The 27,699-nt window shown below is 49.3% G+C and overlaps 1 protein-coding gene across 1 annotated transcript in view; it reads left to right on the forward strand.

Annotated features, from left to right (window-relative positions):
* Window positions 1-24,939, forward strand: part of MAGT1 (magnesium transporter 1) — a 33,240-nt gene extending 8,301 nt beyond the window's left edge. Inside the window, exons 2-10 of the mRNA XM_073600829.1 lie at window positions 282-451; window positions 890-1,007; window positions 3,906-4,046; window positions 4,209-4,349; window positions 5,774-5,863; window positions 10,302-10,365; window positions 13,605-13,679; window positions 18,872-18,962; window positions 24,540-24,939. Coding sequence (XP_073456930.1) covers window positions 282-451; window positions 890-1,007; window positions 3,906-4,046; window positions 4,209-4,349; window positions 5,774-5,863; window positions 10,302-10,365; window positions 13,605-13,679; window positions 18,872-18,962; window positions 24,540-24,555 — 906 coding nt within the window. The 3' untranslated portion in view covers window positions 24,556-24,939. The remainder of the gene's footprint in view (window positions 1-281; window positions 452-889; window positions 1,008-3,905; window positions 4,047-4,208; window positions 4,350-5,773; window positions 5,864-10,301; window positions 10,366-13,604; window positions 13,680-18,871; window positions 18,963-24,539) is intronic.
* The last annotated feature ends 2,760 nt before the right edge of the window (window positions 24,940-27,699 follow it).

Consider the following 27,699-nt stretch of genomic DNA (forward strand, 5'->3'; position numbering starts at 1 on the left):
AACGTCTGACCTCTGTGATCACCAACAAGGGTTTCTCCACCAACTACTAAGGGGATCAAATACTTATTTTACTCCATTTATAACATTTGTATTGTGTGATTTTTCTGGATTTTTGGTTGATATTCTGTCTCTATCATATAAAATACACCTATGATAAAAATTATAGACCCTTCATTTCTATGTAAGGGGGCAAAACTTACACCATCTGCAGGGGAGACGATCGGTATTTCCCCCTCTGTAGATCTCTGTGATTGTACTGACATCCTCCATGTCTCCCTCAGATGTTGCTATCGGAGAAGGTCGGTCAGCTGATGGATTGGGCCAGTAAGAGACCCGTCATCCGTATGAATGGCGATAAATTCCGACGGCTCATCAAAGCTCCACCCAGAAATTATTCCGTCATTGTCATGTTCACAGCTCTGCAGTCCCACCGACAGTGTGTAGTGTGCAAGTAAGGAGACCCTCGTGGTGTCTGTCCCCCCCCAGTCATGTCCCTTCACCCCCCCATGATCGTGTCTGTCCCCCCCCCCAGTCATCATGTCCCTTCACCCCCCCATGATCGTGTCTGTCCCCCCCAATCATCGTGTCTGTCCCCCCCCCAATCTTGTTCCTTCACCCCCCCCCAGTCATCGTGTCTGTCCCCCCCCAATCATCGTGCCTGTCCCCCACCCCCAATCTTGTTCCTTCACCCCCCCCCCCCATCGTCATGTCTGTCCCCCCCAGTCATGTCCCTTCACCCCGATATTCTGTCATTGTTCCAGTAGAAGGGATCACTGCCACCAGACGTCTCCTCTCTGACCATGTGTGGGGAAGAAGCGTCCCGGGACAGTCTGACTCCAGAGATCCGGCTCTTCATTTCTCTCACAGATTTCTCTCTCTGATCCATTAGACAAGCCGATGAAGAATACCAAATCCTGGCCAATTCCTGGCGCTACTCCAGTGCCTTCACCAACCGAATATTCTTCGCCATGGTGGACTTTGATGAAGGATCCGATGTTTTCCAAATGGTAAATCTCCTCCTCCATTCTTCCCTCCATCCAATCAACTTCTCTTCCCTCCATCCAATCCCCTTCTTCTCTCCCCTCCCTCCAATCAACTTCTCTTCTTCCCTCCATCCAATCAACTTCTCCTCTTCCCTCCATCCAATCAACTTCTCCTCTTCCCTCCATCCAATCAACTCCTCCTCTTCCCTCCATCCAATCAACTTCTCCTCTTCCCTCCATCCAATCAACTCCTCCTCTTCCCTCCATCCAATCAACTCCTCCTCTTCCCTCCATCCAATCCCCTTCTTCTCTCCCCTCCCTCCAATCAACTTCTCTTCTTCCCTCCATCCAATCAACTTCTCTTCTTCCCTCCATCCAATCAACTTCTCTTCTTCCCTCCATCCAATCAACTTCTCCTCTTCCCTCCATCCAATCAACTTCTCCTCTTCCCTCCATCCAATCAACTTCTCCTCTTCCCTCCATCCAATCCCCTTCTTCTCTCCCCTCCCTCCAATCCCCTTCTCCTCTCCCCTCCCTCCAATCCCCTTCTCCTCTCCCCTCCCTAGGAATGTGTGTATATATACAGTTGTGCTCATAAGTTTACATACCCTGGCAGAATTTATGATTTCTTGGCCATATTTCAGAGAATATAGATGATAACACAAAAACTTTTCTCTCACTCATGGTTAGTGTTTGGCTGAAGCCATTTATTATCAATCATCTGTATTTACTCTTCTTATATCATAATCACAACACAAACTACCCAAATGATCCTGATCAAAAGTTTACATACCCTGGTGATTTTGGCCTGATAACATGCACACAAGTTGACACAAAGGGGTTTGAATGGCTATTAAAGATAACCACCCTCACCTGAGATCTGTTTGCTTGTAATTAGTGTGTGTATATAAAAGGTCAATGAGTTTCTGGACTCCTGACAGACCCTTGCATCTCTCATCCAGTGCTGCACTGACGTTTCTGGATTCTGAGTCATGGGGGAAAGCAAAAGAATTGTCAAAGGATCTGCGGGAAAAGGTAGTTGAACTGTATAAAACAGGGAAGGGATATACAAAGCTTTCCAAGGAATTGAGAATGCCAATCAGCAGTGTTCAAACTCTAATCAAGAAGTGGAAAATGAGGGGTTCTGGTGAAACCAAACCACGGTCAGGTAGACCAACTAAAATTTCAGCCACAACTGCCAGGAAAATTGTTCGGGATGCAAAGAAAACCTCACAAATAACTTCATGTGAAATACAGAACTCTCTGAAAACATGTGGTGTGGCTGTTTCAAGATGCACAATAAGGAGGCACTTGAAGAAAGATGGTCTGCATGGTCGAGTCTCGAGAAGAAAGATGGTCTGCATGGTCGAGTCTCCAGAAGAAAGATGGTCTGCATGGTCGAGTCTCCAGAAGAAAGATGGTCTGCATGGTCGAGTCTCCAGAAGAAAGATGGTCTGCATGGTCGAGTCTCCAGAAGAAAGATGGGCTGCATGGTCGAGTCTCCAGAAGAAAGATGGGCTGCATGGTCGAGTCTCCAGAAGAAAGATGGGCTGCATGGTCGAGTCTCCAGAAGAAAGATGGGCTGCATGGTCGAGTCTCCAGAAGAAAGATGGGCTGCATGGTCGAGTCTCGAGAAGAAAGATGGGCTGGATGGTCGAGTCTCCAGAAGAAAGATGGGCTGGATGGTCGAGTCTCCAGAAGAAAGATGGGCTGGATGGTCGAGTCTCCAGAAGAAAGATGGGCTGGATGGTCGAGTCTCCAGAAGAAAGATGGGCTGGATGGTCGAGTCTCGAGAAGAAAGATGGGCTGCATGGTCGAGTCTCGAGAAGAAAGATGGGCTGCATGGTCGAGTCTCGAGAAGAAAGATGGGCTGCATGGTCGAGTCTCGAGAAGAAAGTCATTACTACACAAATGTCACGAAGTATCCGCTTACAATACGCCAAACAACACAGAGACAAGCCTCAAACCTTCTGCCACAAAGTCATTTGGAGTTATGAGACCAAAATTGAGCTATTTGGCCACAACATAAACACATTTGGAGAGGAGACAACAAGGTCTATGATGAAAGGTCCACCATCCCTACTGTGAAACACGGAGGTGGATCGCTGATGTTTTGGGGATGTGCGAGATACAAAGACACAGGAAATTTGGTCACAATTGATGGCAAGATGAATGCAGTATGTTATCAGAAAATACTGGAGGAACATATCATTCATCAGCCAGGAAGCTGCACATGGGACGTACTTGGACATTCCAACATGACAATGATCCAAAACACAAGGCCAAGTCGACCTGTCATTGGCTACAGCAGAATAAAGTGAAGGTTCTGGAGTGGTCATCTCAGTCTTCTGACCTCAATATCATTGAGCCCCTCTGGGGAGATCTCAAACGTGCCGTTCATGGAAGACAGCCCAAGAATTTACAGGAACTGGAGGACTTTTACCAAGAGGAACCATCTGAGAAGATAAAGAGCCTCATCCACAAATACCACAAAAGACTTCAAGATGTCATTGATGGTAAAGGGGGCAATACACGGTATTAAGAACTGGGGTATGTAAACTTTTGATCAGGGTCATTTGGGTAGTTTCTGTTGTGATTATGATATAAAAAGAGTAAACACAGCTGATTGATAATAAATGTCTTCAGCCAAATACTAACCATGAGTGAGAGAAAAGTATTTGTGTTATCATTTATATTCTCTGAAAAATGGCCAAGAAATCAGAAATTCTGTCAGGGTATGTAAACTTATGAGCACAGCTGTGTATATAATAAAATATTTTTTTTTATCTATCCATCCAATGAGGATGCTGATTGCCTTCTGATCCTCGGCACTAGAGATCAGTCCTACAAATGTTTCCATGAGATGTGACCATGAATGAATATTCACAATCGTTTTCCCCTCTCTCCATCTTCTTGCCGTAGCTAAACATGAACTCCGCCCCGACCTTCATTCATTTCCCCCCCAAAGGGAAACCCAAACGAGGCGACACGTATGAGCTGCAGGTCCGAGGATTTGCTGCAGAGCAGATCGCTCGATGGATCGCTGACCGCACCGATGTCAATGTAAGTGTGAGCTGCAGAGCCTCTGAAGTGCTGCAGGACCCTTTTCATTATTTCTTTTACCAAAAATGTATCTTTTTTGTGTTTATTCTGGTAAATTTTTCCCATTGCCGTTTACACTTTTCCATTCTTCTTCTTTTTTTTTTTTCATGTTGTCTTTCCCAGATCCGTGTAATAAGACCTCCGAGTTATGCTGGTCCGCTCATGCTGGGCTTGCTGTTGGCTGTGATTGGTGGATTGGTGTATTTACGGAGAAGTAACCTCGACTTCCTCTATAACAAGACTGGATGGGCCTTGGCTGCTTTGGTATCTTCTTATATAATCTATTCGTGTTTGTAGTGTGCCTGCAATCCAACTAGAATGGGAATTACTTTACTGCTTATTAAATTATTCATGCAGCACTGATAATATAAAGGGCGTGTCTGCCCCTGGGAGGCGCTCTTCGCTGCCCCGCCCCTGGGAGGCGCTCTTCGCTGCCCCGCCCCTGGGAGGCGCTCTTCGCTGCCCCGCCCCTGGGAGGCACTCTTCGCTGCCCCGCCCCTGGGAGGCGCTCTTCGCTGCCCCGCCCCTGGGAGGCGCTCTTCGCTGCCCCGCCCCTGGGAGGCGCTCTTCGCTGCCCCGCCCCTGGGAGGCGCTCTTCGCTGCCCCCCCCTGGGAGGCGCTCTTCGCTGCCCCCCCCCCCCCCCGGGAGGCGCTCTTCGCTGCCCCCCCCCCCCCCCTGGGAGGCGCTCTTCGCTGCCCCCCCCCCCCTGGGAGGCGCTCTTTGCTGCCCCCCCCCCCCCTGGGAGGCGCTCTTTGCTGCCCCCCCCCCCCCTGGGAGGCGCTCTTTGCTGCCCCCCCCCCTGGGAGGCGCTCTTTGCTGCCCTGCCCCTGGGAGGCGCTCTTTGCTGCCCCGCCCCTGGGAGGCTCTCCTCGCTGCCCCGCCCCTGGGAGGCACACATTACTCTGCTGGGAGGTCAGGATTGCCCCATTACTTGGAGGAGATGTGATGTAGATTTGGCTCCAATACTTTTGTAAGTCTTGCTTGTCATTTTCAGGCCTTTTATGGTTACCTTCTCTTTGCTGCCCCGCCCCTGGGAGGCGCTCTTCGCTGCCCCGCCCCTGGGAGGCGCTCTTTGCTGCCCCGCCCCCCCCCCCGGGAGGCGCTCTTTGCTGCCCCCCCCCCCGGGAGGCGCTCTTTGCTGCCCCCCCCCCCTGGGAGGCGCTCTTTGCTGCCCCCCCCCTGGGAGGCGCTCTTTGCTGCCCCCCCCTGGGAGGCGCTCTTTGCTGCCCCCCCTGGGAGGCGCTCTTTGCTGCCCCGCCCCTGGGAGGCGCTCTTTGCTGCCCCGCCCCTGGGAGGCGCTCTTTGCTGCCCCGCCCCTGGGAGGCGCTCTTTGCTGCCCCGCCCCTGGGAGGCGCTCTTTGCTGCCCCGCCCCTGGGAGGCGCTCTTTGCTGCCCCGCCCCTGGGAGGCGCTCTTTGCTGCCCCGCCCCTGGGAGGCGCTCTTTGCTGCCCCGCCCCTGGGAGGCGCTCTTTGCTGCCCCGCCCCTGGGAGGCTCTTCTTCGCTGCCCCGCCCCTGGGAGGCTCTCCTCGCTGCCCCGCCCCTGGGAGGCACACATTACTCTGCTGGGAGGTCAGGATTGCCCCATTACTTGGAGGAGATGTGATGTAGATTTGGCTCCAATACTTTTGTAAGTCTTGCTTGTCATTTTCAGGCCTTTTATGGTTACCTTCTCTTTCTTCCTACCAGTGTTTTGTGTTGGCGATGACTTCTGGACAAATGTGGAATCACATCCGGGGGCCGCCGTATGCGCACAAGAACCCACATAATGGCCAAGTGGTAAATACGCCTTCTCCTTCTTTTCCATCATGGTGGGAGCGGATAGAAACCTGTGTTTGTGTGAGAGAGAGCGCAAGATTTTCCATATGTCAGAGATGGACCGAACCTACAAATCGTATACTTGTGACAAAACATGCTCATACTACAGATCAACCCATGTTCTGATGGATAAGTGGTAGGGAAGAAAGCCCATGTCCCATGTTCTAAAGGATTAGTAGTAGAGAAGGAAGCCCATGTCCCATGTTCTAAAGGATTAGTAGTAGAGAAGGAAGCCCATGCCCCATGTTCTGATGGATTAGTAGTAAAGGAAGCCCATTGCCTTGAGGCGATTCAGTTCGCATTTGCAGCGCTTTACAAATCATTCATTCATCCATGTCCCATGTTTTGACGGATTAGTAGGAGAGAAGGAAGCCCATGTCCCATGTTCTGATGGATTAGTAGTAGGGAAGGAAGCCCATGTCCCATGTTCTGATGGATTAGTAGTAGGGAAGGAAGCCCATGTCCCATGTTCTGATGGATTAGTAGTAGGGAAGGAAGCCCATGTCCCATGTTCTGATGGATTAGTAGGAGAGAAGGAAGCCCATGTCCCATGTTCTGATGGATTAGTGGTAGGGACGGAAGCCCATGTTCTGATGGATTAGTAGTAGGGAAGAAAGACCATGTCCCATGTTCTGATTAGTAGGGAAGGAAGCCCATGTCCCATGTTCTGATGGATTAGTAGTAGGTAAGGAAGCCCATGCCCCATGTTCTGATGGATTAGTAGTAGGGAAGGAAGCCCATGTCCCATGTTCTGATGGATTAGTAGTAGGGAAGGAAGCCCATGTCCCATGTTCTGATGGATTAGTAGGAGAGAAGGAAGCCCATGTCCCATGTTCTGATGGATTAGTGGTAGGGACGGAAGCCCATGTTCTGATGGATTAGTAGTAGGGAAGAAAGACCATGTCCCATGTTCTGATTAGTAGGGAAGGAAGCCCATGTCCCATGTTCTGATGGATTAGTAGTAGGTAAGGAAGCCCATGCCCCATGTTCTGATGGATTAGTAGTAGGGAAGAAAGCCCATGTTCCATGTTCTGATGGATTAGTAGGAGAGAAGGAAGCCCATGTTCTGATGGATTAGTGGTAGGGAAGGAAGCCCATGTTCTGATGGATTAGTGGTAGGGAAGGAAGCCCGTGTCCCATGTTCTCATGGATTAGTAGGAGAGAAGGAAGCCCATGTCCCATGTTCTGATGGATTAGTAGTAGGGAAGAAAGCCCATGTCCCATGTTCTGATGGATTAGTAGGAGAGAAGGAAGCCCATGCCCCATGTTCTGATGGATTAGTGGTAGGGAAGGAAGCCCATGTCCCATGTTCTGATAGATTAGTAGTAGGGAAGGAAGCCCATGTCCCATGTTCTGATGGATTAGTAGGAGAGATAGAAAGCCCATGTCCCATGTTCTGATGGATTAGTGGTAGGGAAGGAAGCCCATGTTCTGATGGATTAGTAGTAGGGAAGGAAGACCATGTCCCATGTTCTGATAGATTAGTAGGGAAGGAAGCCCATGTCCCATGTTCTGATGGATTAGTAGGAGAGAAGGAAGCCCATGCCCCATGTTCTGATGGATTAGTGGTAGGGAAGGAAGCCCGTGTCCCATGTTCTGATGGATTAGTAGTAGGGAAGGAAGCCCATGCCCCATGTTCTGATGGATTAGTAGTAGAGAAGAAAGCCCATGTTCCATGTTCTGATGGATTAGTAGGAGAGAAGGAAGCCCATGCCCCATGTTCTGATGGATTAGTGGTAGGGAAGGAAGCCCGTGTCCCATGTTCTCATGGATTAGTAGGAGAGAAGGAAGCCCATGTCCCATGTTCTGATGGATTAGTAGTAGGGAAGAAAGCCCGTGTCCCATGTTCTCATGGATTAGTAGGAGAGAAGGAAGCCCATGTCCCATGTTCTGATGGATTAGTAGTAGGGAAGAAAGCCCATGTCCCATGTTCTGATGGATTAGTAGGAGAGAAGGAAGCCCATGTCCCATGTTCTGATGGATTAGTGGTAGGGAAGGAAGCCCATGTCCCATGTTCTGATGGATTAGTAGTAGAGAAGGAAGCCCATGTCCCATGTTCTGATGGATTAGTAGGAGAGAAGGAAGCCCATGTCCCATGTTCTGATGGATTAGTAGGAGAGAAGGAAGCCCATGCCCCATGTTCTGATGGATTAGTGGTAGGGAAGGAAGCCCATGTTCTGATGGATTAGTAGTAGAGAAGGAAGCCCGTGCCCCATGTTCTGATGGATTAGTAGTAGAGAAGGAAGCCCATGTCCCATGTTCTGATGGATTAGTAGTAGAGAAGGAAGCCCATGCCCCATGTTCTGATGGATTAGTAGTAGGGAAGGAAGCCCATGTTCTGAGGGATTAGTAGTAGGGAAGGAAACCCATGTCCCATGTTCTGATGGATTAGTAGGAGAGAAGGAAGCCCATGCCCCATGTTCTGATGGATTAGTGGTAGGGAAGGAAGCCCATGTCCCATGTTCTGATGGATTAGTAGTAGAGAAGGAAGCCCATGTCCCATGTTCTGATGGATTAGTGGTAGGGAAGGAAGCCCATGTCCCATGTTCTGATGGATTAGTGGTAGGGAAGGAAGCCCATGTCCCATGTTCTGATGGATTAGTAGTAGGGAAGGAAGCCCATGTTCTGAGGGATTAGTAGTAGGGAAGGAAGCCCATGTCCCATGTTCTGATGGATTAGTAGTAGAGAAGGAAGCCCGTGCCCCATGTTCTGATGGATTAGTAGTAGAGAAGGAAGCCCATGCCGCATGTTCTGATGGATTAGTAGGAGATAAGGAAGCCCATGCCCTATGTTCTGATGAATTAGTAGTAGGGAAGGAAGCCCATGTTCCATGTTCTGATAGATTAGTAGAAGAGAAGGAATCCCATGTCCCATGTTCTGATTAGTAGGAGGGAAGGAAGCCCATGCCCCATGTTCTGATGGATTAGTAGGAGAGAAGGAAGCCCATGCCCCATGTTCTGATGGATTAGTAGGGAAGGAAGCCCGTGTCCCATGTTCTGATGGATTAGTAGTAGAGAAGGGAGCCCATGCCCCATGTTCTGATGGATTAGTAGGGAAGGAAGCCCGTGTCCCATGTTCTGATGGATTAGTAGGAGAGAAGGAAGCCCATGCCCCATGTTCTGATGGATTAGTAGGAGAGAAGGAAGCCCATGCCCCATGTTCTGATGGATTAGTAGTAGGGAAGGAAGCCCATGTTCTGATGGATTAGTAGGAGAGAAGGAAGCCCATGCCCCATGTTCTGATGGATTAGTAGAGAAGGAAGCCCATGTCCCATGTTCTGATGGATTAGTAGGAGAGAAGGAATCCCATGTCCCATGTTCTGATAGATTAGTAGGAGAGAAGGAATCCCATGTCCTGATTAGTAGTAGGGAAGGAAGCCCATGCCCCATGTTCTGATGGATTAGTAGGAGAGAAGGAAGCCCATGCCCCATGTTCTGATAGATTAGTAGGAGAGAAGGAATCCCATGTCCTGATTAGTAGGAGAGAAGGAACCCCATGCCCCATGTTCTGATGGATTAGTAGGAGAGAAGGAAGCCCATGCCCCATGTTCTGATGGATTAGTAGGAGAGAAGGAAGCCCATGTCCCATGTTCTGAGGGATTAGTAGGAGAGAAGGAAGCCCATGCCCCATGTTCTGATGGATTAGTAGGGAAGGAAGCCCATGTTCTGATGGATTAGTAGGAGAGAAGGAAGCCCATGTCCCATGTTCTGATGGATTAGTAGGAGAGAAGGAAGCCCATGCCCCATGTTCTGATGGATTAGTAGTAGAGAAGGAAGCCCATGCCCCATGTTGTGATGGATTAGTAGTAGAGAAGGAAGCCCATGCTCCATGTTCTGATTAGTAGTAGGGAAGGAAGCCCATGCCCCATGTTCTGATGGATTAGTAGTAGAGAAGGAAGCCCATGCCCCATGTTCTGATGGATTAGTAGGGAAGGAAGCCCATGCCCCATGTTCTGATGGATTAGTAGGGAAGGAAGCCCATGTTCTGATGGATTAGTGCTAGGGAAGGAAGCCCGTGTCCCATGTTCTGATGGATTAGTACTAGGGAAGGAAGCCCATGTCCCATGTTCTGATGGATTAGTAGGAGAGAAGGAAGCCCATGTCCCATGTTCTGATGGATTAGTAGTAGGGAAGGAAGCCCATGCCCCATGTTCTGATGGATTAGTAGGGAAGGAAGCCCATGTCCCATGTTCTGATGGATTAGTAGTAGTGAAGATGCATTTCTCACAGGTTTATGTGAGCAGCAAGAAAAGTGCAACCCTAAGAATACATAGGATTATGTATATATCTCCTGACTTTTTAATGCTCTGATCTACAGCCCGGGGGATATATTCTTGTAGAGAGACTTTTTTCCAGGAATCATTTTAAATTCTTGTTCCTCTTTTTTGTGTTCCCTGCAGAGTTACATACATGGAAGCAGCCAAGCCCAGTTTGTGGCAGAGACGCACATTGTCTTGTTGTTTAGTATCCTTTTTATGATTGAAGCTCAGGAGCCTGAACAGATATGCCACACAACAAAGTCGACTTGCATGTCTGAAATCATTAAAATCTTCTTGGAGCTTGGTGAAAGATGGTGTATGGAGCCAGATATCAGCTTTATACACATCGGGGAATACTTGTGTATCAGTTATACTCTGCAATACATTCGATAAAAGTGCATCGAATCATTTGTGAGTTCTGCCCCCTCCACACCTACATTATATGGTCAGATGTATGTGTACCCCCCCCTCCAATGATGGGGTTCAGGGGTTTCCAGTGAAGTATCCTGGTAATCCTTCATCATACAAAGACATTGTAGACAATTGTACTTCTCCAACCTTGTGGTAACAGTTTGGTAAAGATCCTTTTTCTGTTCCAGCATGACTGTGCAGCTCCATAAAGACATAAATGTGCCCCCCCCCCCCGTGTACAAAGCCAGCTCCATAAAGACATAAATGTACCCCCCCCCCCTGTGTACAAAGCCAGCTCCATAGAGACATGGTGTGACCAGTTTTGTGTGGAGGAACTCCAGTGTCCTGCACAGAGCCCTGACCTCATCCCTACTGATCACCTTTGGGGTGAACTGGATCACCGACATTCGTACCTGACCTCCCAAATGGACACACATTCCCACATACACCCTCCAAAATCTTCTGGAAAACTTTCCAAGAAAAGTGGAAGATGGTATAGCCAAAACAGGGGGCAACTCCATATTAATGACTATGGTTTTAGGATGGGGTGTCCTGCACAGAGCCCTGACCGCAACCCTATTGGTCACCTTTCGGGATGAATTTGAACCCCAAGTGTGACCAAGAGTTGTTTTTATTTGCGCTGTGACGGGAGTCATTTGGGGTGGGGGGCTTGTGGAACCCAGCTTACCTTGGAGAGCTCTGGAATCTCCTTGTCCAGCTCCCCCACCCCCTCCTATGTGTAAGTCACCCTGTGTCTATTAGGGGCACAAGGTGACCGAGAACCCCACTATGATCTGTACTAACCAGTCTCACCGTACAACCTCACTGGACTCATCATTTCCTGTTCTCCCGGGTTCTATATGTGTGTGGTTTGTGGTGAAGGAATGAAGGGGCTCTTTCACTTGGGACATTAATATTTCTGAACAATCTCCCTCAGAATATATGAAGATAAGGTCCACCTTTTGGCCTCAGACCATTGCTAGATAGTTTGAGGTGGGGTGGGGGGTTGCTATGTGTTTAAGTGCCTGTATCCCATTGTTCTATTGTTTGAGTCTGCCTTGGGAGTGGGGTTATTATGGGATGTATATGTGGATTCGCTGGGAGACGGCCTACAGTTCAAATGTTTGAATACTGGAGGAGGTAAAGTTTACCACGCCCGTGTCATTATACAAAGGGGGGGGGGTTGTCCTCCTGTATATCTCTGTGTACAGGTGTTTGAGTCTGTTGTCACCCTACACTGATACTTCAAGTGACTGGGAGAGCTAAGGGGTCTTGGATCGCGCTGGTACCGGGCAAGGAAGCTTCTATACGGCGGACATAATCCTGTTGAGGACGGGGTTCCGTGACAGGCGCCCAACATGTGAGCCAGGTCTTCTTATCCAACATCAGTATCTGACCTCACAAATTCCCACAGACACCCCCCCAATATCTTGTAGGAGGAGTGGAGGATGGTAAGGCCATAAAGAGGACAGCTCCATACTTCTAGTCAGGGGATGGGAATGGCTGTAATTTTGTTTCCTGTATACAATCGGGTTGGAACTTCCATGCAGGGCCGGGGACTCTTGTATATCCAGCACTTGTGTAAAGGGACAGCCAGCTGTCAGGCACTATGAAGCACCTGGAACAAGGACCGCCCTGGAGATGGACCAGACTCTTGGAGGACTTAAGTTGTCCGTACCGATCACTACTGACCTCTAAATGCTATTCACTGGCATGGCTTGTGAGCCGGTATGATGCTTGATGATCTCTCATGGTGTAGGATGCCAGGTAAGGTCCGCTCTTCGCATCACACAGCTTAGCTTCCAATATATTGATTTGTAGCCATGCTAATGAATGAAGCCGTAGTTGCTGGTTGCTATAACTTAGGGCTCAAAATTTCAAGTCCTGAGCTACTAGTCAGGCCTCAAAGGTTACTCGCCACCAGTTGCCCCTCCCGCCCCTAATTCCACCCCCTAAACATGCCCTCATAAATTATCTCATGAAATTAAACTTAAATGTTTTATGCAGAATTAAGTTATAAAAATATTACCAAACAGCTTCCCCTGTGCCCATCAATGCAGCTTCCCCTGTGCCCATCAGTGCAGCTTCCCCTGTGCCCATCAGTGCAGCTTCCCCTGTGCCCATCAGTGCAGCTTCCCCTGTGCCCATCAGTGCAGCTTCCCCTGTGCCCATCAGTGCAGCTTCCCCTGTGCCCATCAGTGCAGCTTCCCCTGTGCCCATCAGTGCAGCTTCCCCTGTGCCCATCAATGCAGCTTCCCCTGTGCCCATCAATGTAGCCTGTGCCCATCAATGTAGCCTGTGCCCACTAATGCAGCTTCACCTGTGCTCCTCAATGCAGCTTCACCTGTGCCCATCAGTGCAGCTTCCCCTGTGCCCATCAGTGCAGCCTGCCCATCAATGCAGCTTCCCCTGTGCCCATCAATGTAGCCTGTGCCCATCAATGTAGCCTGTGCCCACTAATGCAGCTTCACCTGTGCCCATCAGTGCAGCCTGTACTCACCAATGCAGCCTGCCTGTGCAGGGAAAGAGAGGATAGGAACAGGATTGCCGGCTGGATGATCAGAGCACGGGGGACACAATAACTGCTTTCATTTCAATTGCTGTGTGTTCACGCTGCTCGCCATCAAACAGCCCCGCCTTCTGGCAGAGGAACTTTGATAGACAGATCACCCGCCCAATCCCATCTATCAAAGTTCCCGGCGCAGGGGGAGGGGCTGTATGTGACAGCGAGTGCGGGGAACACACAGCAATTGAAATGAAAGCTGTGATGTTCCTCGGTGCTCTGATCATCCGATCGGCTCTCCTCTCTCTCTCTTCCCCTCCTCCGCCAATAATTGTGGCTGACATAGGCCGAGGCGCCCCACTGGCTTTAGTTTCTTGTCTGTGACCCCCGCCATAGATCTGTAGACTGGCTGCAAAGAAATGACACTGAAGCTGCAATCTGGAGCGCATTCTGAGCGATTAATTCTCCGAAGATTGATTGCCTTGTCTGAGTATTTTTTTTTGTTTCGTTCCTTAAATTTGCCTTTTCAGATGGCGGAGTCACGCTGGGGATGGTTCTTCTACACGAAGCCGCCACTTCTGATATGGATGTAGGGAAGCGAAAAAGTGAGTCTTAGTGATTGGGGGGGGAGGGGCGCAGAGTATTATGGGTGAAAAGTTGGGGATAAATTCCTCATCTCCACATTTGTGATGGGAAAGGTGATGAGTAGCGACCTTCTCCTGACCTTCTCCTGGAGGATTGCAGTGCTGCTTCCAGTACTATAGAGGGCGCCGGTCACAGCGTCAGATTATCTCTACTTTCCTTCCATCATCTCCCTGTCCTGTGACCTTCTTCTCTTTTATGTAAAAATTAAACAGTTAGATAACCTATATAAACCATAATTATTTGCCTTGCAAAATTATTAATTTGCCTTGCAAAAGTATTCACCCCCTTGGCATTTTTCGTGTTTTGTTGCCTCACAACCTGGAATTAACATGGATTGTTTGAGGATTTGTATCGTTTCATTTACAGAACACGCCCACAACTTTGAAGATTTTTTTTTTTTTTTTTTATTGTGAAGTAAACAACAAATAGGACAAAATAACAGAAAAAGTCAATGTGCATAACTATTCACCCCCCTAAAGTCAATACTTTGTAGAGACACCTATCACAGCTCCGAGTCTCTTTGGATAAGTCTCTATGAGGTGTCACATCTCACCACTGGGATTTCTGCCCATTCCTCCTTGCAAAGCTGCTCCAGCTCCTTCAAGTTGGATGGTTTGCGCTTGTGAAGAGCAATCTTTAAGTCTGACCACAGATTTTCTATTGGATTGAGGTCTGGGCTTTGACTAGGCCATTCCAACACATTTACATGTTTCCCCTTTGTCAGGTCACCTGTATCCAGGTGACAGATGCACCCCGTTGGGGTCAGGAGTGCACCGCTATGATAGTGGACCCTAAGGCTGACTGCTGCAGATGGAACTCGGGATGGTTCAGGAAGGCAGGTCCCCTGGAGCACCAACATGGATCCCACAGTGAGTTAGAGCATAGATTCCCCAGGGCGCGGAGTCTAAGAGCCAGCAGGTGTTCACCAGAGCCTCTAGTGGTGAGGATGGACTGGGCTGCAACTGGCTCCAGGTCGCGGCCCCCAGGGTCTCCCAGCTCACGGTAGGCTACAGGAGGATGGAGAGGAAACAGCAGCCCAGGACAGCAAGGGATAGTAAGGAGGTAGCCAAATGTCGGGGCGACTAGCAGACAAGGATAACAGAGAACACGCCAAAAGTCAGGGATAGTCGGGTACGCGCCAAGATCGGTAACAGAGACAAACTCAGAGCACACGGCAAACAGGAAGCCAAACACACAATATTGCACGGCAAGGCAGGCTTGGAGAATACGGTGTTAAATAGTGGTTCCTGTTGAGGCTAGGGTGGAGCCACACTGAGGGAAGATTACCTAAGCATGCAGGTGTGAGAGTACAAGCCTCAAGGCTGATACACAGACCAGGTAAGAGACAGACAGGACATGAATGTATTACTGCAAGGTCATGACACCCTTAAACCCCTCAAGTGTTGCTTTAGCAGTGTGTTTGGGGTCATTGTCCTGCTGGAAGGTGAACCTCCATCCTAGCCTCAAATCACACACAGAGTGCTACAGGTTTTGCTCAAGAATATCTCTGTATTTAGCACCATCCATCTTTCCCTCAACTCTGACCAGTTTCCCAGTCCTGACTGCTGAAAATCATCCCCACAGCTTGATGCTGCCACCACCATGTTTCACAGTGGGGATGGTGTTCTTTGGGTGATGTGTTGGGTTTGTATCACAGTGGGGATGGTGTTCTTTTTGTGATGTGATGTGTTGGGTTTGCGCCAGACATTTTTCTTTCTTTGATGGCCAAAAAGTTGAATTTTAGTCTCATCAGACCAGAGCACCTTCCTCCATACATTTTGCGAGTCTCCCACGTCTTTTCACAAACTCAAAATGTGCCATTTTGTTTTTTGCTGAAAGTAATGTCTTTCTTCTGGCCACTCTGCCATAAAGCCCAACTCTATGGAGCGTACGGCTTATTGTGGTCCTATGTACAGATACTCCAGTCTCTGCTGTGGAACTCTGCAGCTCCTCCAGGGTTACCTTAGGTCTCTGTGCTCCTCTCTGATGTCCTCCTTGCCCGCTCCGTGAGTTTTGGTGTGCGGCCGTCTCTTGGCAGGTTTGCTGTTGTGCCATGTTCTTTCCATTTGGTGATGATAGATTTGATGTAGCTCCTAGGGATCATCAAAGACTTGGATATTTTTTTATAACCTAACCCTGACTTGTACTTCTCACCAACATTGTCCCTTACTTGTTTGGAGAGTTCCTTGGTCTTCATGGCAGTGTTTGGTTAGTGGTTCCTCTCTCTTAGGTGTTGCAGCCTCTGGGGCCTTTCACAAAGGTGTGTCTATGTAATGACAGATCATGTGACACTTAGATTGCACACAGGTGGACATCATTTCACTAATTATGGGACTTCTGAAGGTAATTGGTGGCACCAGAGCTTTTTATGGGCTTCATAACAAAGGGGGTGAATACTTACGCACATGCCAATTATCAGTTTTTTATTTCTGAAAAATAGTTTTATGTATTTTACTAATTTTACTTCCCCAACTTAGACTATTGTGTTCTGATCATCACATAGAATTCAGATTAAAAATAACATTGAACTAAAGGCTGTAATGTAACAAAATAGGTAAAAAGCCAAGGGGGGGGTGTGAATACTTTTGCAAGGCACTGTAGATCCCGCCTTTAAAGTGAACCAAAAGAAAAGTCAGCAGCTACAAATCCTCTACAAATCCTGAGCTGCTGACTTCTAATATTAGGACACTTTCCTGTCCAGGGATCCCGTGATGTTGACACTTCAGCAGTTTTTTTTTTTGTTTTTCAGTCGGGTGCTGCCGCCACTATTCCTCTTAAGGGAAGCCGGTTCTCTACTGCGCATGCGCAAAGTGCTTTTGTGACTAGCCTGGTGGTGGGGGAAGGAGGAGGGGGGTCAAGCTTCTGGGGGATCTTGCAAAGTCTCCCAGAATTGGGGACAAGTCAAAAACCAAAAACGGGTACCCACTCCTCCCCCGTAAGGGGCCAAATGTAGCGGGGGGAGGCACAAACAAGTGGAGCTTCCCCTTTTTGGGTGGAACTCCGCTTTAATAAGCCTGAGAAGTCATTTCTTTTAGTGTAGACTTACAATATATCACTTTTTCTGGGTAAATATTCATTATCAAAAGAAAACCTTATAAACAAGCGATAGTCGGATACTAAATAACATTGGGCGATTGTTTCTTGGGGGACACCAGTCACATGGTGAGTTTATGAAGTATCCGGATCTCAAGGACATGAGATCTCCACAAATGGGACACGGCGGAGGACGAGGCGCAATACACTAGAAATGACATAGAAGAAATGGTCATTGACTAATCAGAAGTGATGATCCTAGAACGCCATGTGTGATTGGTTCGTCACCTTTTCAGAGCAGATCATTTAAACCTAAAGAACAAAAATGAACATCATAATAGTGAAGGGAAAAGAAAAGCAAAGAACTTGGAAAGAAGGGGGCGGGGTTGGATGAAAGCAAGGGGAAGGGGGCGGGATTGGATGAATGTGAGGGAAAGGGGCAGGATTGGATGAATGTGAGGGAAAGGGGCAGGATTGGATGAATGTGAGGGAAAGGGGCAGGATTGGATGAATGTGAGGGAAAGGGGCGGGATTGGATGAAGGTGAGGGAAAGGGGCGGGATTGGATGAATGTGAGGGAAAGGGGCGGGATTGGATGAAGGTGAGGGAAAGGGGCGGGATTGGATGAATGTGAGGGAAAGGGGCGGGATTGGATGAAGGTGAGGGAAAGGGGCGGGATTGGATGAAGGTGAGGGAAAGGGGCGGGATTGGATGAATGTGAGGGAAAGGGGCGGGATTGGATGAAGGTGAGGGAAAGGGGCGGGATTGGATGAAGGTGAGGGAAAGGGGCGGGATTGGATGAATGTGAGGGAAAGGGGCAGGATTGGATGAAGGTGAGGGAAAGGGGCGGGATTGGATGAAGGTGAGGGAAAGGGGCGGGATTGGATGAATGTGAGGGAAAGGGGCGGGATTGGATGAAGGTGAGGGAAAGGGGCGGGATTGGATGAATGTGAGGGAAAGGGGCGGGATTGGATGAAGGTGAGGGAAAGGGGCGGGATTGGATGAAGGTGAGGGAAAGGGGCGGGATTGGATGAATGTGAGGGAAAGGGGCGGGATTGGATGAAGGTGAGGGAAAGGGGCAGGATTGGATGAATGTGAGGGAAAGGGGCAGGATTGGATGAAGGTGAGGGAAAGGGGCGGGATTGGATGAATGTGAGGGAAAGGGGCAGGATTGGATGAAAGCGAGGGAAAGGGGTGGGATTGGTTGACAGCGAGGGAAAGGGGCGGGATTGGATGAAAGCGAGGGAAAGGGGCGGGATTGGATGAAAGCGAGGGAAAGGGGCGGGATTGGATGAAGGTGAGGGAAAGGGGCAGGATTGGATGAAAGCGAGGGAAAGGGGCGGGATTGGATGAAGGTGAGGGAAAGGGGCAGGATTGGATGAAAGCGAGGGAAAGGGGCGGGATTGGATGAAGGTGAGGGAAAGGGGCAGGATTGGATGAATGTGAGGGAAAGGGGCAGGATTGGATGAAGGTGAGGGAAAGGGGCGGGATTGGATGAATGTGAGGGAAAGGGGCGGGATTGGATGAAAGCGAGGGAAAGGGGCGGGATTGGTTGACAGCGAGGGAAAGGGGCGGGATTGGATGAAAGCGAGGGAAAGGGGCGGGATTGGATGAAAGCGAGGGGAGGGGGCGGGATTGGATTAAAGCGAGGGAAAGGGGTGGGATTGGTTGACAGCGAGGGAAAGGGGCGGGATTGGATGAAAGCAAGGGGAGGGGGCAGGATTGGATTAAAGTGAGGGAAAGGGGTGGGATTGGTTGAAAGCGAGGGGAGGGGCGGGATTGGATGAATGTGAGGGAAAGGGGCGGGATTGGATGAAAGCGAGGGGAGGGGGTGGGATTTGATGAAAGCGAGGGAAAGGGGCGGGACTGGTTGACAGCGAGGGGAGGGGGCGGGATTGGATGAAAGCGAGGGAAAGGGGCGGGACTGGTTGACAGCGAGGGGAGGGGGCGGGATTGGATGAAAGCGAGGGAAAGGGGCGGGATTGGATGAAAGCGAGGGAAGGGGGCGGGATTGGATTAAACCGGGGGAGGGGTGCAGTATATGTTTTTAGTAGGTTATTACTATATTTTGGAGATCCGGATTGGTGAAGCTGACAGATTTTGTTCCCCTCTCTTGGCAGTAATGTGTATGGCTGGAATGGGTCTGGTGGTACTTTTCTTTAGCTGGCTGCTGTCTGTGTTCCGATCCAAATACCACGGCTACCCATACAGGTAAGAATTATTATTTGTGTTCCAATCCGGATCGATCTTCACTCCGCTCCTTCCCACCATCACTACTAATGAGTTTTATACTCCTCATTAAATGGGTTTTCTTGAGGTCCATAGAGAGGCTCTGATAATATTTATTCCTCGGGGTATACTGCCCCCCACAGGAGGACTGGACACTGGCAAAAAAAAGTGTGTACTCTACTACTGGCATGCCTTGTATACACCACCTTGTCCCTACTCTGTCCTCAGAGCGTGATCCTATACACCACCTTGTCCTTACACCATCCTCAGAGCGTGATCCTATACACCACCTTGTCCTTACACCATCCTCAGAGCGTGATCCTATACACCACCTTGTCCCTACACCGTCCTCAGAGCGTGATCCTATACACCACCTTGTCCCTACATCGTCCTCAGAGCGTGATCCTATACACCACCTTGTCCCTACTCTGTCCTCAGAGCGTGATCCTATACACCACCTTGTCCCTACTCCATCCTCAGAGCGTGATCCTATACACCACCTTGTCCCTACTCCATCCTCAGAGCGTGATCCTATACACCACCTTGTCCCTACACCGTCCTCAGAGCGTGATCCTATACACCACCTTGTCCCTACACCGTCCTCAGAGCGTGATCCTATACACCACCTTGTCCTTACTCCGTCCTCAGAGCGTGATCCTATACACCACCTTGTCCCTACTCCGTCCTCAGAGCGTGATCCTATACACCACCTTGTCCCTACATCGTCCTCAGAGCGTGATCCTATACACCACCTTGTCCCTACTCTGTCCTCAGAGCGTGATCCTATACACCACCTTGTCCCTACATCGTCCTCAGAGCGTGATCCTATACACCACCTTGTCCCTACTCTGTCCTCAGAGCGTGATCCTATACACCACCTTGTCCCTACATCGTCCTCAGAGCGTGATCCTATACACCACCTTGTCCCTACTCTGTCCTCAGAGCGTGATCCTATACACCACCTTGTCCCTACTCCGTCCTCAGAGCGTGATCCTATACACCACCTTGTCCCTACTCCGTCCTCAGAGCGTGATCCTATACACCACCTTGTCCTTACACCCTCCTCAGAGCGTGATCCTATACACCACCTTGTCCTTACTCCATCCTCAGAGCGTGATCCTATACACCACCTTGTCCCTACTCCATCCTCAGAGCGTGATCCTATACACCACCTTGTCCCTACACCCTCCTCAGAGCGTGATCCTATACACCACCTTGTCCCTACTCTGTCCTCAGAGCGTGATCCTATACACCACCTTGTCCCTACTCCATCCTCAGAGCGTGATCCTATACACCACCTTGTCCCTACACCCTCCTCAGAGCGTGATCCTATACACCACCTTGTCCTTACACCGTCCTCAGAGCGTGATCCTATACACCACCTTGTCCTTACACCGTCCTCAGAGCGTGATCCTATACACCACCTTGTCCCTACTCCGTCCTCAGAGCGTGATCCTATAACCACCTTGTCCCTGCTCCGTCCTCAGAGCGTGATCCTATACACCACCTTGTCCCTGCTCCGTCCTCAGAGCGTGATCTTATACACCACCTTGTCCTTACTCCATCCTCAGAGCGTGATCCTATACACCACCTTGTCCTTACACCATCCTCAGAGCGTGATCCTATACACCACCTTGTCCTTACACCATCCTCAGAGCGTGATCCTATACACCACCTTGTCCCTACACCCTCCTCAGAGCGTGATCCTATACACCACCTTGTCCCTACACCCTCCTCAGAGTGTGATCCTATACACCACCTTGTCCCCACTCCATCCTCAGAGCGTGATCCTATACACCACCTTGTCCTTACACCGTCCTCAGAGCGTGATCCTATACACCACCTTGTCCCTACTCCATCCTCAGAGCGTGATCCTATACACCACCTTGTCCCTACTCCATCCTCAGAGCGTGATCCTATACACCACCTTGTCCCTACATCGTCCTCAGAGCGTGATCCTATACACCACCTTGTCCCTACTCCGTCCTCAGAGCGTGATCCTATACACCACCTTGTCCCTACTCCATCCTCAGAGCGTGATCCTATACACCACCTTGTCCCTACTCCATCCTCAGAGCGTGATCCTATACACCACCTTGTCCCTACTCCATCCTCAGAGCGTGATCCTATACACCACCTTGTCCTTACACCATCCTCAGAGCGTGATCCTATACACCACCTTGTCCTTACATTGTCCTCAGAGCGTGATCCTATACACCACCTTGTCCTTACACCGTCCTCAGAGCGTGATCCTATACACCACCTTGTCCTTACACCGTCCTCAGAGCGTGATCCTATACACCACCTTGTCCCTGCTCCGTCCTCAGAGCGTGATCTTATACACCACCTTGTCCTTACTCCATCCTCAGAGCGTGATCCTATACACCACCTTGTCCCTACTCCATCCTCAGAGCGTGATCCTATACACCACCTTGTCCCTACTCCATCCTCAGAGCGTGATCCTATACACCACCTTGTCCTTACACCATCCTCAGAGCGTGATCCTATACACCACCTTGTCCTTACATTGTCCTCAGAGCGTGATCCTATACACCACCTTGTCCTTACACCGTCCTCAGAGCGTGATCCTATACACCACCTTGTCCTTACACCGTCCTCAGAGTGTGATCCTATACACCACCTTGTCCCTGCTCCGTCCTCAGAGCGTGATCTTATACACCACCTTGTCCCTGCTCCGTCCTCAGAGCGTGATCCTATACACCACCTTGTCCCTACTCCATCCTCAGAGCGTGATCCTATACACCACCTTGTCCCTACTCCATCCTCAGAGCGTGATCCTATACACCACCTTGTCCTTACTCCATCCTCAGAGCGTGATCCTATACACCACCTTGTCCTTACACCGTCCTCAGAGCGTGATCCTATACAGCACCTTGTCCTTACTCCATCCTCAGAGCGTGATCCTATACACCACCTTGTCCATACACCCTCCTCAGAGCGTGATCCTATACACCACCTTGTCCCTACTCCATCCTCAGAACGTGATCCTATACACCACCTTGTCCTTACTCCATCCTCAGAGCGTGATCCTATACACCACCTTGTCCATACACCCTCCTCAGAGCGTGATCCTATACACCACCTTGTCCCTACTCCATCCTCAGAACGTGATCCTATACACCACCTTGTCCCTACTCCATCCTCAGAGCGTGATCCTATACACCACCTTGTCCTTACACCGTCCTCAGAGCGTGATCCTATACACCACCTTGTCCATACACCATCCTCAGAACGTGATCCTATACACCACCTTGTCCCTACTCCATCCTCAGAGCGTGATCCTATACACCACCTTGTCCTTACTCCATCCTCAGAGCGTGATCCTATACACCACCTTGTCCCCACTCCATCCTCAGAGCGTGATCCTATACACCACCTTGTCCTTACACCGTCCTCAGAGCGTGATCCTATACACCACCTTGTCCCTACTCCGTCCTCAGAGCGTGATCCTATACAGCACCTTGTCCTTACACCGCCCTCAGAGCGTGATCCTATACACCACCTTGTCCCTACTCCGTCCTCAGAGCGTGATCCTATACACCACCTTGTCCTTACACCGCCCTCAGAGCGTGATCCTATACACCACCTTGTCCCTACTCCGTCCTCAGAGCGTGATCCTATACACCACCTTGTCCTTACTCCATCCTCAGAGCGTGATCCTATACACCACCTTGTCCCTACTCCATCCTCAGAGCGTGATCCTATACAGCACCTTGTCCCTACTCCATCCTCAGAGCGTGATCCTATACACCACCTTGTCCCTACTCCATCCTCAGAGCGTGATCCTATACACCACCTTGTCCCTACTCCGTCCTCAGAGCGTGATCCTATACACCACCTTGTCCTTACACCGTCCTCAGAGCGTGATCCTATACACCACCTTGTCCCTACACCCTCCTCAGAGCGTGATCCTATACACCACCTTGTCCTTACACCGTCCTCAGAGCGTGATCCTATACACCACCTTGTCCCTACTCCATCCTCAGAGCGTGATCCTATACACCACCTTGTCCTTACACCGTCCTCAGAGCGTGATCCTATACACCACCTTGTCCATACACCATCCTCAGAACGTGATCCTATACACCACCTTGTCCTTACTCCATCCTCAGAGCGTGATCCTATACACCACCTTGTCCCTACACCGTCCTCAGAGCGTGATCCTATACACCACCTTGTCCCTACACCCTCCTCAGAGCGTGATCCTATACACCACCTTGTCCCTACATTGTCCTCAGAGCTTCCTCGCCTTCCACACATGATATCTTTAAGGAATACTACCTTGTGGGTTAGAGCAGAGAGAGGAAGGTCTCCAGAGGACCAGATTGAGATCCCACCGATCTCAAAATGAGGAATGAAAGGTTGGAGCTACATAGGAGACTCTCTGTAGAAAGGCGAAGCTCGAGGAACGAGGCACCAAAGGTCTCTGAAACCGGATAGAAGGGGCAGAACCCCCCGACCTGTGATAGTCCTGAGAGCCCAGCTGTATGAAGAAGAGGACCTCCTGGGTTGACAACCCCTGAGACCTGCACTAAGTGATGTATTACACCTTCCATGTCCAATGATGGGATTTACAGATAGTTTCCCTCGCTTCTACCATCCTAGAAATCGCAAATCAAAGGTTCCCCCGACTTCCAGCAGTCATTCCCTTTTTTTAAAGCCCCCAATTATGAAGCAGGTTGGTAAATCTGTCCTTCAGACAAAAGACCCGGAAAATCTGGAAGAGCCCAAGCAACGTTCACCAGGATTCTTGCCCGGTTGGCGTTCCACATTCTCCCTGAGCAATGAGGATCATCAAGATGTCTCCAAAACCTGTTCAGTTGGTTGTGAACCTCCCAGCCTCAAAGTTCAACAACAAACGTCCGGGTCGTGGAACCCCTCCAGGTGTAGGAACGGCTCCCCCCGGGTCCAGAAGCTGAGGGAGTCTGCCTGGTAATTGTTCCTTCCTAGGATGGACTGACTGGTGGGGGAAGCCTGGAATGGGAAGTTCTTCCAGGACTGGGTCAGATCGGCCTCCTATCCCGAGTCTTCTGCTTCCTCCCTGATTGGTGTATGGATGGGACTTTTCAGACGTTGGGCCAGTCAGTGAGATCGGCTGGAACAACCATGTATGGAATCCTGATTGGAAGGAAACCTCTTGAAGAGGAAAAGCAGATTGGCTTTAAGATGTCCATCCTCCTAGGACAGCAGCCAATGACAGACCTCCATTGCCATCACATGCTCTACTCCAATAACTCCTCATGCTAGTGACATCACTCATGCTGGCTCCTCCCCCTAGTTTATCAATGAGCGTTTCATTGTGCCTTTTACGTGCTGATGCAGCCAATGAAATGCCCAATGATAAAATTTGTGGGAGGAGCTATACCTGGCTGACCAATGGCTTTTGCTTGCCAGTGTCCAGCCCTCCTGCATATAACCCAATTGCATTAAACCCGTGAATCCTGTGTCCCCCCTTTATGTCATTTATGGTCTTCTATGTACTAAACAGTCGTAATGTCTGAGTGGCCGGATCACTAAATTCTGTCTTTTTCCTTCCAGCTTCCTGATGACATAGAAGGACTGGGAAGCGGCTGTGATGGAACTGGGAAGACTGGGAACGGTTCATGCGGGGGCTCGTCTTTTGCTGACAGAGATTTGGGGGGCGGACGGTCCCGGCGGGACATTTTCTGCTCCTCCATTAGGAATGAGATTTGTTTTTCTTGGTGTCTGTGAACCAAAGATTTCATGCAGTGCCTTAGTCAGATGCAGTGAGATCCTCGTACTCCCACTATTCTAATGTCCTCCTCTCCTGATCCTTCCAGCGAGGTCACCTCTAGAAGATCTCTCCATCGCGTGGTCACCGCGCTCCGGCCATGGGTGCCGACATTCGCACAGCACTGGGTTCATTATGGGATTTCACCTCTTTATATTTCAGATAATAAAACGAGTTGGAAAAGTTTTGAAGATTTTGTATCGATTCTGTAGATGATATTTAGGAGGTTTTTCTCTCTCTAGATAGTTGGCCGAGTGCATTTTGTGGTGGAAGATTTCACACAGACACTTACTGTAGAGGTAACTACCGGTACTTACTGTACTTACTGTAGAGGTCTATTTAACCATTTAAGGGCCGAGCCTCTTCCTGAGATTTGTTGTTTAGTTAAAAACACGTTTTTAATGCTAGAAAATGACTTAGAACCCCCAAACATTATATTTTTTTTCTAACACCCTAGAGCAGGGATATGCAATTAGCAGACCTCCAGCTGTTGCAGAACTACAAGTCCCATAAAGCATAGCAAGACTCTGACAGCCACAAGCATGACACCCAGAGGCAGAGGCATGATGGGACTTGTAGTTTTGCAACAGCTGGAGGTCCGCTAATTGCATATCCCTGCCCTAGAGAATGAAATGGCGGTCGTTGCAATACTTTCTGTCACACCGTATTTGCGCTGCGGTCTTACGAGCGCACTTTTTTTTTTTTTTTTTTTTTTAAATACACTTTTTTGAATAAAAAAAATAAGACAGCAGTAAAGTTAGCCCAATTTTTTTTTATATTGTGAAAAAGATAATGTTACGCCGAGTAAATTGATACCCAACATGTCATGCTTTAAAATTGCGCCCACTCGTGGAATGGCGATAAACTTTTACTCTTAAAAAATCTCCATAGGCAAAGTTTTAAAAATTCTACAGGTTACATGTTTTGAGTTACAGAGGAGGTCCAGGGGTAGAATTATTGCTCTCGCTCTAACGATCGCGGCGACACCTCACATGTGTGGTTTGAACGCCATTTTTATATGCGGGCGCTGCTCACGTATGCGTTCACTCGGTGGGACGGGGCACGTTTAAAAAAATGGTTTTTATATTTTTTTTTCTTATTTATTTTACCTTTTTTTTTTTTTTTTTATTTTTACACTGTTTAAACAAAATAAAAATAGTGTCACTTTTATTCCTATTACAAGGAATGTAAACATCCCATGTAATAGAAAAAATCATGACAGGTCCTCTTTAATGTGAGATCTGGGGGGGTCAAAAAGACAAAAAGAAATGCAATAAAAAAAAAAAAATATGTTGTCATTTAAAAAAAAAATAAAAAAAAAATGTCCCTTTTAAGAGGTGTGGGTGGAAGTGACGTTTTGATGTCGCTTCCGCCCTTCAGTGTCATGGAGTCGGGTGGGCCCCATCTTCCCCTCACTCATCTCCATGCCCAGCAAGGATGAAGATCCGATCGCCTCCGCCACTACTGACGGCTCCGATAAGTGGCGGAGGGCCCCCCCTCTCACGCCGCCAATAAAAGTGATCTCGTAGCGAATCCGCCGCAGAGACCACTCTTATCGGAAAGCAGACCACCGGCCGAAGAAGAGGATACTATGGGAGCTGCTACCATAACGATATTCCTCTTCAAACTTAGAACGTATATCGGGGTGCGGCGGTCCGGAAGTGGTTAAGTTGGCATCCCTAATGGGGTCAGCGTGCCTGGGGGTGGGAAGGATCGGCGATCATGTGACCACGGTGTGATTTGGCTGTCATGTGATCGGGAGCCATCCCACCAGATACCGATCGTTATGGAGACAAGCGCCGTCTTTAACACGGGAACATGGGCCGCCCAATGGTGTGTGGGCATCACAGAACTAGTGTGCAGCACATGGATACATCTGGTGGTGGCTGCTTCCGTCAGTGTCTAATCACACGGGTGGTTTTGTGCTACGCTCAGTGAGTTCCTTCTCTTCTTGTCTTGCTGGTCTAATGTATTCTGGTAGTGATGGCTGAAAGTGCTCCACCCCTCCCCCGATGGGAGATTCCCCCCCCCCTCCCCCCCCCCCCGATCTGAGATCTACCACCCCCCCCCCCCCCCCCCGACACGAGAGCCCCGCACCTCTGAGACGAGTGGAAGAGCACAGGAAGTGATGTGCGTTGGCCGGGACATACAAGGGGCATTGGGCATGGGGGGTGGGTAGGGATGGAGATTTTATCCACTGGGAGTGAATGACCGTTTTATTAATCGATCAGTAACTGATCAATGCAATGCATTCGATGTGCAGACCTCTAGACTCCCTTCACTGTCTTCTATTGGAACGCACAGAATTCCTGACTCAGCGCTTTCCTCCCTGTACATTGGACGAACACAGTCTGTGGGCGTGGCTGTACAGAAGGTGGGAGGAGTTTCTGTAGATTTGACTCTGATCTGGAATGTACAGTGAGGGGGGAGTATTTGATCGGTTGCTGATTTTGTACGTTCGCCCGCTGACAAACGATCAGTCTATAATTTTATTGGACGGTTTATTATAATGGTGAGAGACAAAATAACAACAAAAGTATCCAGAAAAATGCATTTCATAAAAGTTGATTTGCATTTTAATGAGTGAAATAAGTATTTGATCCCCGATCAATCAGCAAGATTTCTGGCTCCCAGGTGGTGTTTTTTATTTAGGTAACAAGCTGAGATTAGGAGCACTCTCTCTTAGGCCGGGTTCACACCGGTACCAAAAACGCTCCGACTTTGGAAGCTCATGTCGCATGACGTGTGAAAATCAATGTTTCCCTATGGGAGTCGTCTTAACTGGTCCGACTTTGAAAATGCTCCCTGCGCTACTTTGGTCCAACTTTGATCCTACTTCAGCCCATTGAACATCACTGAAGTCGGATCGCCGTTTTAACTGATCCCACTTTGGCATGTGACTTGTGCTCTGATGATCTTTAAGGGGAACCCCACGCAAAAAAAAAA

Source organism: Aquarana catesbeiana, linkage group LG09 (assembly GCF_042186555.1).
Source record: "Aquarana catesbeiana isolate 2022-GZ linkage group LG09, ASM4218655v1, whole genome shotgun sequence".
Lineage (NCBI taxonomy): Eukaryota > Metazoa > Chordata > Amphibia > Anura > Ranidae > Aquarana > Aquarana catesbeiana.